Raw genomic sequence first — 14,945 nt, 5'->3', positions numbered from 1 at the left:
TCAAGGGTGCTTCGAGATGGGTGTTTCTGGTGGAATGGATGGTGCCCACGCATGCACATTTTTCATTGAATCCACATGACATGGCCGGGCATCAATATGCCAGTATGTATTTCTCAACCCCGCCATATAATCTAAATTTACTTGCACCGCTTGAATGGCCCACGTGCCATGGAAGCACCAATAGATGTGAATGGAGGTCGCACACGAGTTTGCCATCTTGCACCAACCTCATTCATTTCTATACGTCTCATGAGGGAGGTGTTCCTATGGTTTGTGCACAATGAAAGGAGGATGGATAGAGAAATATTTCCCCTACCACAGAAACTGGCATTAACCTTCAAAGGTGCAGTTGAATCATATTTTTATGTTTACAGACTCTAAAAAAATCTATTCTGACTTGCGCAACAAAAAAGTGTGACGCACATAAAAGTAATTACATCCTATGTGGGGGAATGCCATTTATTATACGATCAGACTGCCTTATTAAAGGTAAAGGAACCCCTGACCATTAGGTCCAGTCGTGGCCGACTCTGGGGTTGCGGCACTCATCTCGCTTTTTTGGCTGAGGGAGCCGGCATACAGCTTCCGGGTCATGTGCCCAGCATGACTAAGCTGCTTCTGGCTAACCATAGCAGTGTACGGAAACACTGTTTACCTTCCCACCGGAGTGGTACCTATTTATCTACTTGCACTTGACGTGCTTTTGAACTGCTAGGTTGGTAGGAGCTGGGACCGAGCAACAGGAGCTCACCCTGTCGCGGGGATTCGAACCGCCGACCTTCTGATCAGCAAGTCCTAGGCTTATTCTCCTATTGTTTTACTCTTCACATTTTACTCATTACTTGCAAATTATATTTAAGCCCTCTCTTCTGGATTTAGGAAACTACACAATTATTTTTATTTTTTTGTGTGTTAGCAACATCCCCCTACATCGGACATACAATATATAGCAAATGGTGACATTCTAATTTTAAAGATGCACAGCAATTCCATACTCTCCAACATTTTTCAGATGAAACTAGAGACACCCTATTCTATACCAGGAAACTTCTCCTGCGTTTGATCTCACCGCACACATAGATGTCCTATGCACATCTACACTGGTCGCCTTGAGCCAATTGCAGCCTCTCTGCCTAACATACCTCACAGGATTGAGGAATCAAAAGCAGAAACCATTGGGATGGCATCTGTAATTCTGGGACTGCCCCTGGGAAATTGGGACACTGGAAGGGTATGCAATTCTTTCCACTCCCCACTTCCCTGGGCAGTAGGTCTAGGGTGACCCTTTTAGAAAGCCGGTTTCCTTGAGAGGAGGGTTTCCTACAGGAACCTATGGTTCTTTTTGTAATAAACAGCTCTCTGCATGGGTTGCTGACATGAAGGGGCTGTCAGGAGTTCAGCCTACACTTGAGTAGGACCCTGGTAGAGACACATGCCCAACTGGCATGTTCTCTCCCTCCTGGTCAATCGTTCGGGAGCTTCATAAGCTTTCTTCAGCCCAAACATCACAGCAACCAATGCTAACCAACACCAGCACACTTAAAGATCTGCAGAGTTTGTGCATAATGCATGTGACAGAACCCCAGCAACTCAGCATTTTGGCTAATCTACTTTATTTACACATAAACACACATGGAGCACTGCAACATGGCTCCCTCTCTCTCTAGCATCAGACAGCAAAGATAAAAAGAACAAAGGACAATAGTCCCACTTCACGGAACACAGTAACACAAACATCCTGTCTCCATCACTTCCCACTGTGTGGAGTCAAAACATACACCGTCATGTGATAGACAACAATCCCATGACTGCAATCACGGAGCAGGAATTCTAACAGGGGCAACATGATTGGAATGGGACTGTGGGGCCAGACTTTTAGACACACACCCTCCCCATCTGTTGCCACACATCTCCATCTGATTGCTCTCATGCTATTTCTGAAGTGGGAACCTCCTGAGTGACTTAGATCCCCACCCTGATCTTCTAGATTTCTAAACCACACAGGCAGCCTCCCCAAGTAATGACACTTCAGGAAATACTTTGTCAAATTTATGTGTACTAGGATACAGGCTACCATACTAGAAAGATAATAATTGTAAGTACATCAGGAAAAGGTCCATTGTTACAAAAGACCCATAACTTTAAGACACAGCATTTTAGAATTGCTGTGGGAAAAATATCAATGCAATATTCACACTTAAATGTATGCTGCCTCAGTGTAACTTGGTTCTGTATTTGGCATGTGACTAGCAGAAGGTTAACAAATTTCCTTAAATTATCTTAGGATCCAAGCCCAGTTTCTGGTGTTTACCCACCCAGTTCCATATTGTTCATGGGGAGTCCTCTCTGACTCTCCAAATAAGTTTCTTCGGGACAAAGGAGGTAGGAGGAGAAACCAAACTGCTTCTGTGGACTTCCTTAAGTTAACAAATTAAAACCAAGCACCAAAGTTATAGGCATCAGAAGGCGGGCTGAGTTTCCATCATAATCAAAACAAAATGAAACGAATGAAAAACGAACGAAACAGTAACCAGTCAAAAAGGAGATGAATGGGGCTGCCCAAATTGAAATGCAACCATAAATATATACAACGAATATCCCTATTCCCTATACAGTAAAAGCACTTTACAGCAGTTGTTGCTTTTTGCTGACGCTTATGCCTTTTCCTCCCCAACCCGTTTTGTGTATTGCAGGTTTTGTTAGCTACGACAATCCTGTCTCTGCGCAAGCTGCTATACAGGCTATGAACGGCTTTCAGATTGGGATGAAACGCTTGAAAGTTCAGCTGAAGCGCTCCAAAAACGACAGCAAACCTTACTGATCATTACCCCAGAAGCTTACTGCTATTAATTTAGATTTCTTAGGGTAAGTCCCTTGAGCAAAACCCATCATCCCCTTGGGGAGGTTGAGAAAGAACATAAGAACACATTGCCAACCACCGCCAAGAGACAGCTGTGTGTTTTTTTCCACAATACTTGCTTCCATTGTCCCCACCCGCTATAAGGGAAACTTGGCTAACCTAACTGAACAGTATTACTTTATTTGAATTTGAAACTTGACTTGAAAAAGAAAAAAGAAAAAAAAACAACCTGACAAGGATAACACACATAAACACACACCCTCCAAAATCTTAAAAAGAATCAAATTTTTCGAGAGAACAAATGTTGCAGCTTAACTTTCTCAGCCTGGGTGTCCTTAATACTTTTGATGGGGATAATGAAAGCGGGCAAACGTCTGAACCTAGACTTATCCAAATGGCACCAGCAGTTAATAGGCTACTATCAATGGCCCTGTGCCAGGAGAGGAACTCATTTAGAAACAACACCAATTATTTACATTTACTTCAGTTCGATTTTTATTAAAGGGGCTTGACTATTTTTCGTTCTTAAAAGAGTTACAGATTGACGTGATGTTATATTATCCTGTTTAAAACACTGGTCATCTTTATATATTTCACTTGCGGTTTTTCTTTCTTTCTTTCTTTTCTTCTTTCTTCTTTTTTTTTTTAAGTCCTTAGGGGATTTGTTTTTTAGAGTTTTAGTGTAAAAAAAAAAAGACTTAGAGATCCGTTTCTAAAGCTACAGGGTTTAAAATAAATAAAAAGAGTGACAATACTTGATGTTTCTTGAAAGATAAAAAAATTTAATAATAATAATAGATAACAAAAGAAAGCCACAGGCCTGTAAATTTTATTTGTAAAAAGCATTTCTATTTTTATACAAAAATTTTTACTGCCTCAGAAATAATGGAAGTTATTTATTGCCTATTGTTAACTTATTGGATACCTAAAGAGCAGCTCTCTCTGCTAGCTAGATCCTTTTGAAGTCGTCTCTGGAGTATCTGTGCCAACAATGGGTGCTTTTTCACCGTTGAATTCTACATCCTACATGCTTTTTTATCCTCCTGTTTGTATTTTGTCTGGTTAACCTGTTCGTAGTTTCCATTATCTAGTTTAAAGTTTAGTTGTCTTGGACTATTCTCCTCTCTCTTTCCCTCTCCTTCCCCCAACCCACTCCAACACAGCACCCCCCTTACGTTGCATTTGTTGAAACTGGTTCTTTATTCTTTCCCCCTCCCCCCAAATAAAACACGAATCCATCTTCTCTAACTCCTTTTCAAATGGATTCCTTTTGGGGGGTCCTTCATTGTGCCGTCGTTGTTGGCCAAGTGTACCGTTAATGCAAACTGCGTGAATGGCTGATATTCTGATGATGCAAGATTTGCATTAGTTTTCTCCTGCACCCATTTTTTAAAAAAATGATTTTGTTTCTGCTGCATAGACTCTCCGTAACTTTTTTTCCTCTTCCTTGTTTTTCCCTAGACATCTTCATGCTCGTTAGCTCATCGTTTGCCTAGCATGTCCCTGTGGCGTCTATAAAAAAAAAAAAAAAGTTTCATCGTCCCGTCATTGTTTCTGATGTCTTTCTGACCTCACATCATAATTTGGTTCTCCTACTGACCTTTGATCTATAGTTTGAACCTTTGAAATTTGCATGTGACCTCATCTAGCTATACGAATTCTGGGAAGTCAATGTGAAAAGCATTGCTGCATTTATGCAAGATCAAAATTTATTACTAGTCAAATTAGTAATAGGATTATTTAAATTTAAAAAAAAAAGACACACACACAACCTGTGGCAAAATGTTTTGTTAGGGTTTTTTAGTTGTTCCTTTTTTCCCTTTTTTCCCCCCTTTTCTTTTTGTGTTCAAATAAAAAAAAAAAACCAGACTTGAAAGTATTATACAGAGATTGGCATTCTGGCTGGTCATTGATGACAATAGCAATATGTGCCCAGAGACAGAATGTTGGTTTCTAACAGACTACTTCCAAAACAGTTTGAAATGAAGAACTGTCTGATTTTAAGTCTCTAGAGGTCTGTAATAGTTTTTACATTTTTCAGGCAGTGTAAAGTTTTTTGATAAGGCCATTTTAGGTGGCTCACTTTCTCATTAAGAATATATATATAGAACCACTTTTTGTAGATTAGTATAACAAAAAAATAATAATAATTTACCCTGTTTTAGGGCAAATGCTACCTATTTCCGTCACCTTTTGCTGAACTGACTCACAAGTTAGACAATCCATGAATTAATGCACATGAAAATTACCTATATTTTATACTGTTTCAATGTACAGGAGAAAGGCTACTGTTAGTTGTTGTTCCATTGGTGCTTCTGTGAATTAAGTTGTGGTTTCATCATGGGTCTTACGGTCTTTAAGTGTTCTGTGTTTATAAGCAACAGGTTTGAAATTGGTTTTTACTTGAACACAATATCAACAACAGAACAAAAAAAAAACGAATTTCAAAAAACGGAAAAAGTTGTTTGCTTAAAATTAAAAAAAAAAAAGTTTTCATGTGGAAAATAAAACTATTCCAGACTAAGTTTGTGTTGGCTTCTGTGACGCATTGGTGTCATATTTTTTTAAAAATTATTATTGTGGACAATTTAGATGTGTTTGTGTTCAGCAAAATGTGATCAGTTTTTTTTTCTTTTAAAGAAATAATAATAAAAAAAAGAAATCAGTGAAAAAATCTTCAGTGCCAAATTCCAAAGGTACTTTTCTTCCTAGAGCTTCAGTGTGTTTCCTGTGTGAAGTAATTTGATAACATGGGTATTTTACTATGTGTTTTGTATGAATCCCTAATATTTAAAGGAAAAAGAGGTTAAAAAGTTTGTTAACTTGCTATCCTGTGGTCTTGTTGCCTGAAGTTGTTGTTGTTTGTTATTTCTCTTGGATGTTTTTTGTAAAACATTGTATAAGTGCCCATGTTTCACTTTTCTAACCACTCTGCACATCAACGCTGTGAAAGCAAACCTCACAATGTAATTTCTTCATAATGTATGGAAACCTCTAAGGTGAGAAAGTTTTGAACTTTTAACCCTTTCCACCCAGAGCTGTCTTGAGTGTTAATACTTTTATACATTCACCATTTTGCTGTTTATTTTTATATATACATATATATATATATATCTATAGCTATAAATATATATATACTTACTTTTTGTGGTTTATTTAATACATGGTTGAAATCAGAAAAATGCACAGGGCAGACCTGAAGGACAAAATAATAATAATAATAATAATATTTTACTGCTGTCTAAATTTCTTCTGTATCTATAACTAAAAAGAAAATATTTAAAAATAGTAACTGTAGATCTCCTTTTTAGGCCTTTGGGGGTTTTTTTGTCTTTTCTTAAAAGAGCTTTTAATATGCTGCTGGAATATGCTACTCAGTATTAATAAAATAAAATAAAATAAAATAAATTCTTTAATTATGTATTGTATGACCACTCCTAGGTAGGAGAGGTAAACCCACCATTTGAAATCATTAAGGGGGGAAACATATTTTTGTAATGAAATAAAATAAACTTTTGCTTAAATCCAATGCACTAGAACTTCCTGGATGAATCTTCATTGTGCACTGCAGATTAAAAAAAAAACTACTTTCATGGATGAGGTTTACACATGTCGTAATGCTTTGATGTGTTATCTGCCTGAATTGTCCGTCATATATTGATGCAGATTTAATGGATGCAAAGTAAGTGAGGCAATATCATTTGCTGACCTGATTTCTGTTGATAATGGAGCGTGCAAACTTTTGAATTGCTGCAAAACTCTTTGAAAGGTAGAAGGGAAAAATCTTGCAGTCACTCAGCTAGTCTTGGGAACAAACCAGGCACACGAACCACCCGCTTTCATGGGCTCAGATGTTTCCACAGCAAACAAGCTGTTTGCACTCTTAGTGCAGGTAACCTGGACTGGATCAGGTCCCGTTAGATCTATGTATTGGAGAGGTCTGTATCCAGAAAGGCATGACAGAAATAATTGTAATAAACAAGGCATTCCATTCAACCCCTCAACCCAGAATTATGGAAGCCATCCTGGATCTTGGAATGTCCTGGTTTTTTGGTCCGGCATTCTGGCACGAATTCAGCTGGCTCCCACAGGAGCTCAGGACCAAAAAGACGAGCCTTTTGATTTTGAGCAGCAGGTCGTTGGAGGGTATGATGGCACACCAGCAGGGGAGAAGGAAAAGAGGCTCAGTTATGTACTAACCAGCCAGTGCATATATATTATCCAAGCAAAGCACAAAACTTTAAAACATGGTGTCCTAAGAGGTACGCCGATGCCCCCCTCGTTCCAAAATGCCTTGGACCACAGACCAAAACAACCCTTGAACCATCTCCAGGTATCCAGCAAGTACTTCTGCCTTGCTCTGAAGTTATTTATTTTTATAACTTGCAAGCACAACTGGGTGGGAGAATGGTAAGCACTTCGGATTTTCTTTTAATGAGAGTCTCTCCCCTTCCCACCCGGCATGGCATATCACTTTTTAAACTCAGGGGAGTTGACACGGAAAGTGTCAGAGAGGGGGGCAGTGGTTCGGAGCAAGGGCAGAAGTTCTGCTAGGCAAATGGAAGCCTCCGGGCATGCCTGGACGCTAAGCTTCGTGGGTTGATAATCGGTCAGAGTCGTTGCGCTGGCGTCACACAGGCGTGTCACTGCAATCGCACGTCACATCTATGTGCTGGTGTTTGCAAATTCAACCGGGAGCTGCCGTCAGTTAGGGCTTATCAGTGCACGCACTCCGTAGACGACAGGTTTGCTGCATCCATGCTGGTGTTCCCCACAATGCGCATGCGAGGTGTGAAGAGCAGGCAAACATTTCTGAACATGCAACGGCCATATGGAGAGTAGCTACAGCGAATCAAAGCTTTCTGGCTTGTGTCCTTAACAGTACAGTATAGGACAGGCTTCCTCAACCTCAGCCCTCCAGATGTTTTGAGACTACAGTTCCCATCATCCCTGACCACTGGTCCTGCTAGCTAGGGATCATGGGAGTTGTGGGCCAAGAACATCTGGAGGGCCGAGGTTGAGGAAGTCTGGTGTAGGACTTCCTACCCGCCCTTAACGCGTCACGTATTTGATTTAGTGCAGGAGCAAGCACAGGTGGTGCTTTCTCTGTGTATCTCTCTGAAATGAAATGTTACATTTGCCTAACTTATCACCAGCGCAACTCAGAAGCTTGCATGCTACATCAACAGAAAGTGGTCCAACGTAAAGGCCTTACCTATTTTGTATCCCTTATTCTCTGTTGCGACAATATACGGGCAAAGCCCTGCAAACATTCACTATGGAGAAACTGTTTTCATAGAGAGAAGAGAGGGATTCTGCGAATCCTGAGTGTTTGCAGGAAAGAGCCCAGGAAACTGAAAACAAGAAAAGATGCTGATAACACCCTTCATGGCTTTTTAAATTTTTACTTTGGATCGGATAACATTCCTACTCCTAAACCAAATTTGGGTCTTCTATTTTGGCAGATCATCCCCTTTCCAGGCCAAAATATGTCAGCAGCCCTATAAGCTACTGATGAAAGTGCCATAATCATTCCCCATTGTCTGTTCCTACTTCAGTCAAACCTCCCCTTGCTTTTCCCCTGCCCCCAAAATCCCCCTTGTAAAGTATCTTTTAAAAATACAAAATAATGATCACACACCCCTTCTTTGCTTTCAAATGATTGTTTTATAGAGAAGCCCTGGGATGGAAAGGACTAGAATCCAAGTGATGCAAAAAAAATAAAAAAAATAAAAAAAGGTTTCTAGCACACGCACTTATAGATAATGTTCTGTGTTATTCTCATATGTTTTTACTACTGCTGGGGCCTTCCTAAACCCTTTGAGGGCTATTTTGTACTTCTTGCAGCAATTTTTGCCTACTGGATTATCACATGTATACCGATCCACAATATAGGATCATCATAATATGTCTTTCCAGGACATATTGTTGTTCGGCATTTAAATTTCCCAAATAATTGTGCTTTTATTTCAAACTCTTCGGATCCCTTTCGTGTAGAAAAACTCAGTGAGGACACTCCCCCCATTCATTTCAATGGGACTTGCACCAAAGCCCCATACAAGCCCCATTAAAATGGCAGCCATGCACAATGGATTGCACCCAGTGTGAGCAACCCAGCTACTGATCCTTTGCCACGCAACCAGCCGGTGCCAAACTCAAAGAACTCTAGATCTCCTTGTCAATTTGCATGTGTCAACTGCGGCAGGTGTTCCCTGCCCCCATCGCTAGCTATTTTTCAAGCAACGCTCGTTTGCAATGGGGGGAAATCTTGAACTTAACCGGAAAAGAATTTCACAGGCCTAGACCAGTTCCGTAGTGACAAAGGCAGAGATCCAAAGAAGGGAGATGTATATGATAGGGAGAGAAGCATCAACAGATCTGGAGCTTTGCTGACTGTTTCCCTTGACATTCCTGTGGTCAAAGAGGTAAGTTGCTATAACGTTTTAAAAGCAGCTTGCCTAGGGCCGGCCCAGCCATGAGACAAGATGAGGCAAATGCCTCAGATGGCAGACTCCACAGGGGCAGCAGGTCCCAATGTAGATCTTTATTACCTTGTCCTCGACGTAGATCTTCACTCAGCCCCTTCTTCCCTAGAGGGGAAGTGGTGCCATTTTGTGGTACACTTCAGGCGCTAAAATGTCTTGGGCCAGCCCTGGGCTTGCCTCTTTGACAGGGGAAAACTGCCACAAGGAAAACTAGCCAGTGAAGCTCTTTAACTGTACACAGTATTCACACTTACACGCGTGCTCCACACACTCTCCCCCCCTTTTATTTTTTTGCTTTTTCTGATCCCGCACAGGTTATCTGTCACTCCTAAAATATCAAATGCTGGGGGTGGGGGGGTGGGAAGCTGCAAGAGTGCAAAGAGCTTTACAGCAGAGGAAGGAAAATCATTCGAACGAGGGGAATTTGCTTTACAAAAACCAAACTCCAAAAGCACAAAGAAGTAGTTTTCCAACCAAAATCAACCAATTTCAGCAAAATTGCCATTTTTCAAAGGAGTAACAAGTTCATCTTTCTTTCACCATAGGGGTTATTATTATTCCTTGGCTTGTGCTACTCTCTGGAATCATTTTACTGTTTCTGTTCTTATTAACTTAAGTGCTGATTAACAAACAAATTTTTAAAAAAGAGTTTTGTTTTGTTTTAAAAAAAGCTGTAGTTTTCATTATCTTTCTGAATGATGTCATAACAAAACGAAACAAAAAAGTCACCCTGTGTACCGGAGGGTGGGTGGGCGGGCGGGGTGTTGTGCTGTGAGAACATGTTGTTTGTAGATTATGAATAACTCTCTTTTAGTTGAGAATGTCTGGACCTTGTGACATAATCCATTTGCTCTATGGGTACAGTGTCCATATACAAAGGAGTCCCATCAGCTCAACAAAACTCCGTTTCCTTCTCTCTGTGGTTTACGCACATCGTCCCATGAGCATTATTGGCCTTCCCTCATTGTCCGAGGAAAGTTACTTGTGTGCAAAAGACGCGCATCAAAACCAGGTGGGTCTGGGGAGGGATGCGCGTCCAGGGCACACGCCTCGCAATTCCCCAACCATCCTGTCGTGCTGTGTACAAACAGATATTAGAAGAAGGAAACAGGGTTCTGTTGATCCCCATGGGGGATGCGCTCTGCACATGGGTGGTGGTGCTGTATCTGTGGCGCAAACGGGCTGTGCCCCTAGGTTTCCTTTTGAAATTTTGTCAGAGAAAAGCCAAAGTTACTGCAAAGTAGTGGGAAACTTGTAAGACCATTTGAGTATTGTTTCTGTTTCGTTGATGAATTTGGATTTTGGTGTTTGATGGAATTTGAGCCAAAAAAAAAAACACAAACCACACAAACCACAGGCTTTCCTATTTCTAAAACTTGATTGTACTTATGCATTTTGTACCAGTGGAACTTTTTATACTGGAGATTTAAAAAAATAATAATATGGAAATTTTTGTGGCTTACTCTTGTGGGCCTCCAGATCATGGCTGATTTTCAAGTTTGATTTCCAGTTGGTAGAAAGAAAGTTGGTTTTGTTTAAGAGAATTTAAAAAAACAAACAAACTTTGGCTTGGTTTAATTCTTTCCCTTTGCTTATATTTAGTGTTTAGAATTTTGTCTTTAAAGCAAGCGGTAAGTTTCACTTTTTATTCTGTATTGTGCTGTTACACAATATAAAGATAAATTAGAATTTAGGAGTACACAGTCACTTTATGTGGATAAATGTATTAGTTAAAAAAAAGTAGGGGTTTGCTTTTTTGCTGTTTAGATCAAAAGTTTTTTCTGATTCTTCTGTCTTCATTGTGGACATAACCGTGTAGTTGAAACAGTCAAACTTATTTTTGTAACGTATGTTATTGTGTGATGCAGTTTTTTGCTTCTGTCTCCAATATTAAACCATTTTCCTAATACTTGTCTCTCTTTCTCTCTGTGTGTTGTAATGTTGGTGGTCATTCCGTGTTGGTAATACATCTGCACACCTCACTGTTTCACGTCCCTGTTGATTTTTTTTCTTCTATTTGTCGTGTACAAAAGATACAGTCGATTCCACCTAAGTGAACATCTGATTGGAGAGTGAATGCAGATTTGTAGATACCCTTGCTCTATTTTACCTCCCAACTTCTTGCTCTCTCCCCCCCCCCCAATTCCCTGCATCATTTTGATAATATAAGATTATCTAATTGCTTGCCTGAAGTCACATTGGAGATGCCTTTTTAGTCATAGTTTTTAGAAAAATCACATGTGTTTTATACACAAAAACCAAAAATCATAAGTAAAGTTTTCCTCTGATTAATGGCTGAAAAGTTACATGTTTCTGTTTTTCAGGAGCATATTAAGTTTAATACCAAAAAGTTGCTTGATGGGAGTAGAATGTGGAAAATATTGGGATTTCTTCCAGAAGTTCTGTGTTCTCTGGCAGCATATGGAATTAGCCCACTGTTTCTCAGAAGTAATAATGTTTTAACTCCAGGTAGGAGAGCCTGAGCCAAAACCCCACCAGGTGAACAAGCTTGTTAGAGACATACAGAGGCATGTGAGCTCAGAAAAAGCTAGTGGAAGTCAACAATAAAATAAAGAGCATCGCCATAGGTGCCGAACGGCATTATTTTGATCTTGGCATACATGGTACGCTATGGATAATGAAACGGCACAAATTTCTAAGGAGAAAAGTGATTATTACAATATTTATTGCCCTCCTGGGTGCCAAGTGGCTGGTTGGCCCACAATTGTATTTTCTCTTTTTATCAGAGAAAACAAACTGCCGCAAAAACAAGCTGGAAGCAGGCTTGTCGCTGGTGCAATCTTGATTCCGCCCAGTGCTCTTATAAATTCTGTCTCCATTTCATCGATACCACTGACCCGGGTGGGATTTCTGTTGTTGCTGCTGTTGTTGTCGTTATCGATTCGACTGATTAGAGATTCAAATTTATCAAGTTGGGGAGGGGTTCTGCAGATAGAGAAAGTTCTACCCCATGCTTTCTGGGATTCAAGCCATACATACATTCCTTTATCCCGAACTCAGGAATTGAAGGCCATTTAAAAGTGCTCTTATAAGATAGAGTCCAGACTTCCCTTGTGACTTTTATTTTCTGGTCTTGACTTGTGTGAGCCGGTCACGCACAGTCCAAAATGGCAACCTCTTCAGAATAGAAATATTGTTCAATGGAAGCTCTTCTCTCACGGTTCTGGCAACTCCCCCCCCATGACCCCCCCTGTTCTGAGGAGCTTGTTCTGCAAGCTTCTATGTCTGTGGGTTTCAAAAGCGGCGCAAATTGTTGGGGGAAGAGCTGTCCTCCTGGGGGGGGGGCTGTTCCTGCTGCCTTTCACATGGCTTCACTGGTGCCTGCTTCCCACAGCCCCAGCCCCTGGTTCTGTTTTCCAAGTACCTCATCTGTACAGCTGCATCATGGGACCATATCCCATGATGCAACAGTGTGCCTGCTGCGTCACAAGAAAGTAGACACTCTTGTTAAAAAGTAAAAATAGAAACAAGAATGGCTGGGAATGAACTCATCTTCCCAGGTCAGTTTCATGAGCCTTAATTGTGATAAGTGCTGACAATCATTTTATTTCAGTGTAAAAGATGCAAGCATCTCTAGTATTATTATTATTCATTTTAAAAAATGAAACGGGGGATGATTGGAACCAATAGGATGCAATGGCCGACACATGGGACATTTAGGTCCACATTCCACCTCTGCTATTTGGTGGCCTTTGCCAAGCCATTCATTGTCTCTCAGCTGCACCTTTACATTTGTGAAATGTAAATCATAATCACCTCCATGGGCTAGTTATAGCAATGAGTTAGTTGCCATGGTACAACAACTGCTGAAGTCACTTCAACATCTTGCCTGGAACACTCAGATGATGAAGCAGAGGTTGGGGAGGGTCAGGAAACCTTTGAAGAGTCAGGGACTCTGATTATTATTATTATTATTATTATTATTATTATTATTATTATTTCAGGAGTTTCTAAAGCTCATTGTTTGCCTAATACCATTCAAAGTGGCAAACAGTGGGGGGTTACCTCTGTTACCTCAGGAAAGTTGAAAAATGATAGACCTATTCTTGACTTCCTGTTGGGTCACCCTACAGAGCTAGTGGTCTATATTGGGCTTGGTGGGTTATGCAAGCCGCAAGGGGCCTGATTCAAAGGCGGCGGGTAGAACCACGCTCCATCTCGCCAAAATAGCAGCAGAGGGAGGCATTCAGCATCACCTTCCTGCCCACCCAATTTCTGCCCTCCAAGTACTCCTCTACCCCCACGTTTGCCTCATGGGGAAACCAGCGTCTTGGTAATCTCCACCCCATACACAACACATTGTTCAATCCACAGTCATGAGTGGCAGCTCTAGGGTCTTCTAGCGCTCCCAGTTCCTAGTTCCACTTTGCTAATATGCACAAGGACCCCAAACAACCTGAGATTCCTTTGCTCCTGTAGATGAGCCATTTTGAGATGGCAGCCGCTGTATGTTTTATATTACAGTGTTTCCATATTCCATTAGCCCTTCAAAATTCAGGCTTTAGTGTTACAGGAACGTCTACAAGAACAAAGTGGTTTGTTTTTTTTCCAGAGGGGAAGATGTAAGGGCAGCCCTTCTTGCATTTAGAAGGTATCTGTGTCTCCACCTACAATTCAGGTATGCTTGTGCTTCACCTAGGCTGCAATCCATATCCAGTTGATGGCAGTGGCAAACCTTTTTGTGGTCTTAACAGCAAAGGGCTGTGCCACTAGTATCTCTCTCTCTCACCATAGGAGCTTTATTTCAAAGTCCAAAAGATTTCTGAATACCTCGCTGGAGTGAGTGTTAATGTTTTTTTTATTTTAAAAAAAACACACAACCCAATTTGGTGGTCCTTAGGTATCAGGCTATGGAAAAAACAGTGTACTGTGTTTCATTCCTGATAAGTGAATAAAGCATTGTGTACAAGCAATCAGGTTATTCACTTATCAGGAATCGACTGTACTGCTGGTTTGGCTGTTTTTGTTCTTCATTCTCTGTTGTGATTTCACAACTTTGCTGTGTCCTGTTTGTTTCCTTTCCCCTCCTTCTCCTATGCTTTTCTTTCGTTCTATCTTTTCCTTCCTACCTGCCTATTCTTACTCCTCCCTATTCCTCTCTTTCTTTCTTTCTTTCTTTCTTTCTTTCTTTCTTTCTTTCTTTCTTTCTTTCTTTCTTTCTTTCTCTCTCTCTCTCTCTCTCTCTCTCTCTCTCTCATATATGCTCTAGCACAATCACTGGGAAATATCCCTTCTTTTGACCATGAAACATGCTCTCCAAGTGGGGAACAAAAATCTTAACAAAATCTATGCACTTGCTATCAGGAACACAATATTGGATGTGTCTTATATCTATTTAGTGCGTGAGTTCTTAAATAAAACTACTGAAAGGATACTTTTGTCTGTAAAAAAAAAAAAATAACGAGGGATTAAAAGCAAAGAGTTTCTAGGGTCTGGATTTTATTTTTGTTAAATCTAAAAAAAGGGGATGCAAAGTTTTAAATTCCTCCATGCCAAATGAATTTTTTTTTTTTTTGTATGGTATATTTAATCTATCCATGAAACTTGGAAAAAATGGACTTACAGGGAAGAGGGGAAAT

At 40.4% G+C, this 14,945-nt stretch overlaps 1 protein-coding gene and 1 long non-coding RNA gene across 31 annotated transcripts in view; one reads left to right on the top strand and one right to left on the bottom strand.

Moving 5' to 3' along the window:
• The window catches only part of CELF2 (CUGBP Elav-like family member 2), a 518,056-nt gene extending 513,552 nt beyond the window's left edge, over positions 1 to 4,504 (top strand). For 29 of the 30 annotated variants that reach the window (XM_081927066.1, XM_081927087.1, XM_081927068.1 and 26 more), the window contains one exon: positions 2,694 to 4,094. In XM_081927066.1, coding sequence (XP_081783192.1) covers positions 2,694 to 2,821 — 128 coding nt within the window. In that variant the 3' untranslated portion in view covers positions 2,822 to 4,094. Of the gene's footprint in view, positions 1 to 2,693; positions 4,095 to 4,321 lie in introns of those variants that run through there. The other variant, XM_081927063.1, reaches the window with a different exon arrangement.
• On the bottom strand, positions 3,466 to 8,010 carry LOC309378870. The gene is made up of 2 exons (XR_014172229.1): positions 6,003 to 8,010; positions 3,466 to 4,372 (listed from the first exon to the last, which is right to left on the bottom strand). It is a non-coding gene; the product is annotated as an uncharacterized lncRNA (long non-coding RNA).
• Between the last annotated feature and the right edge of the window lie 6,935 nt (positions 8,011 to 14,945).

This window comes from Podarcis melisellensis (assembly GCF_964234715.1).
Source record: "Podarcis melisellensis genome assembly, chromosome: 10".
In the NCBI taxonomy this organism is placed as follows: Eukaryota; Metazoa; Chordata; class Lepidosauria; order Squamata; family Lacertidae; genus Podarcis; species Podarcis melisellensis.
The sequence above is the reverse complement of the archived record's forward strand: the minus strand, read 5'-3'. Positions and strand labels throughout refer to the sequence as shown.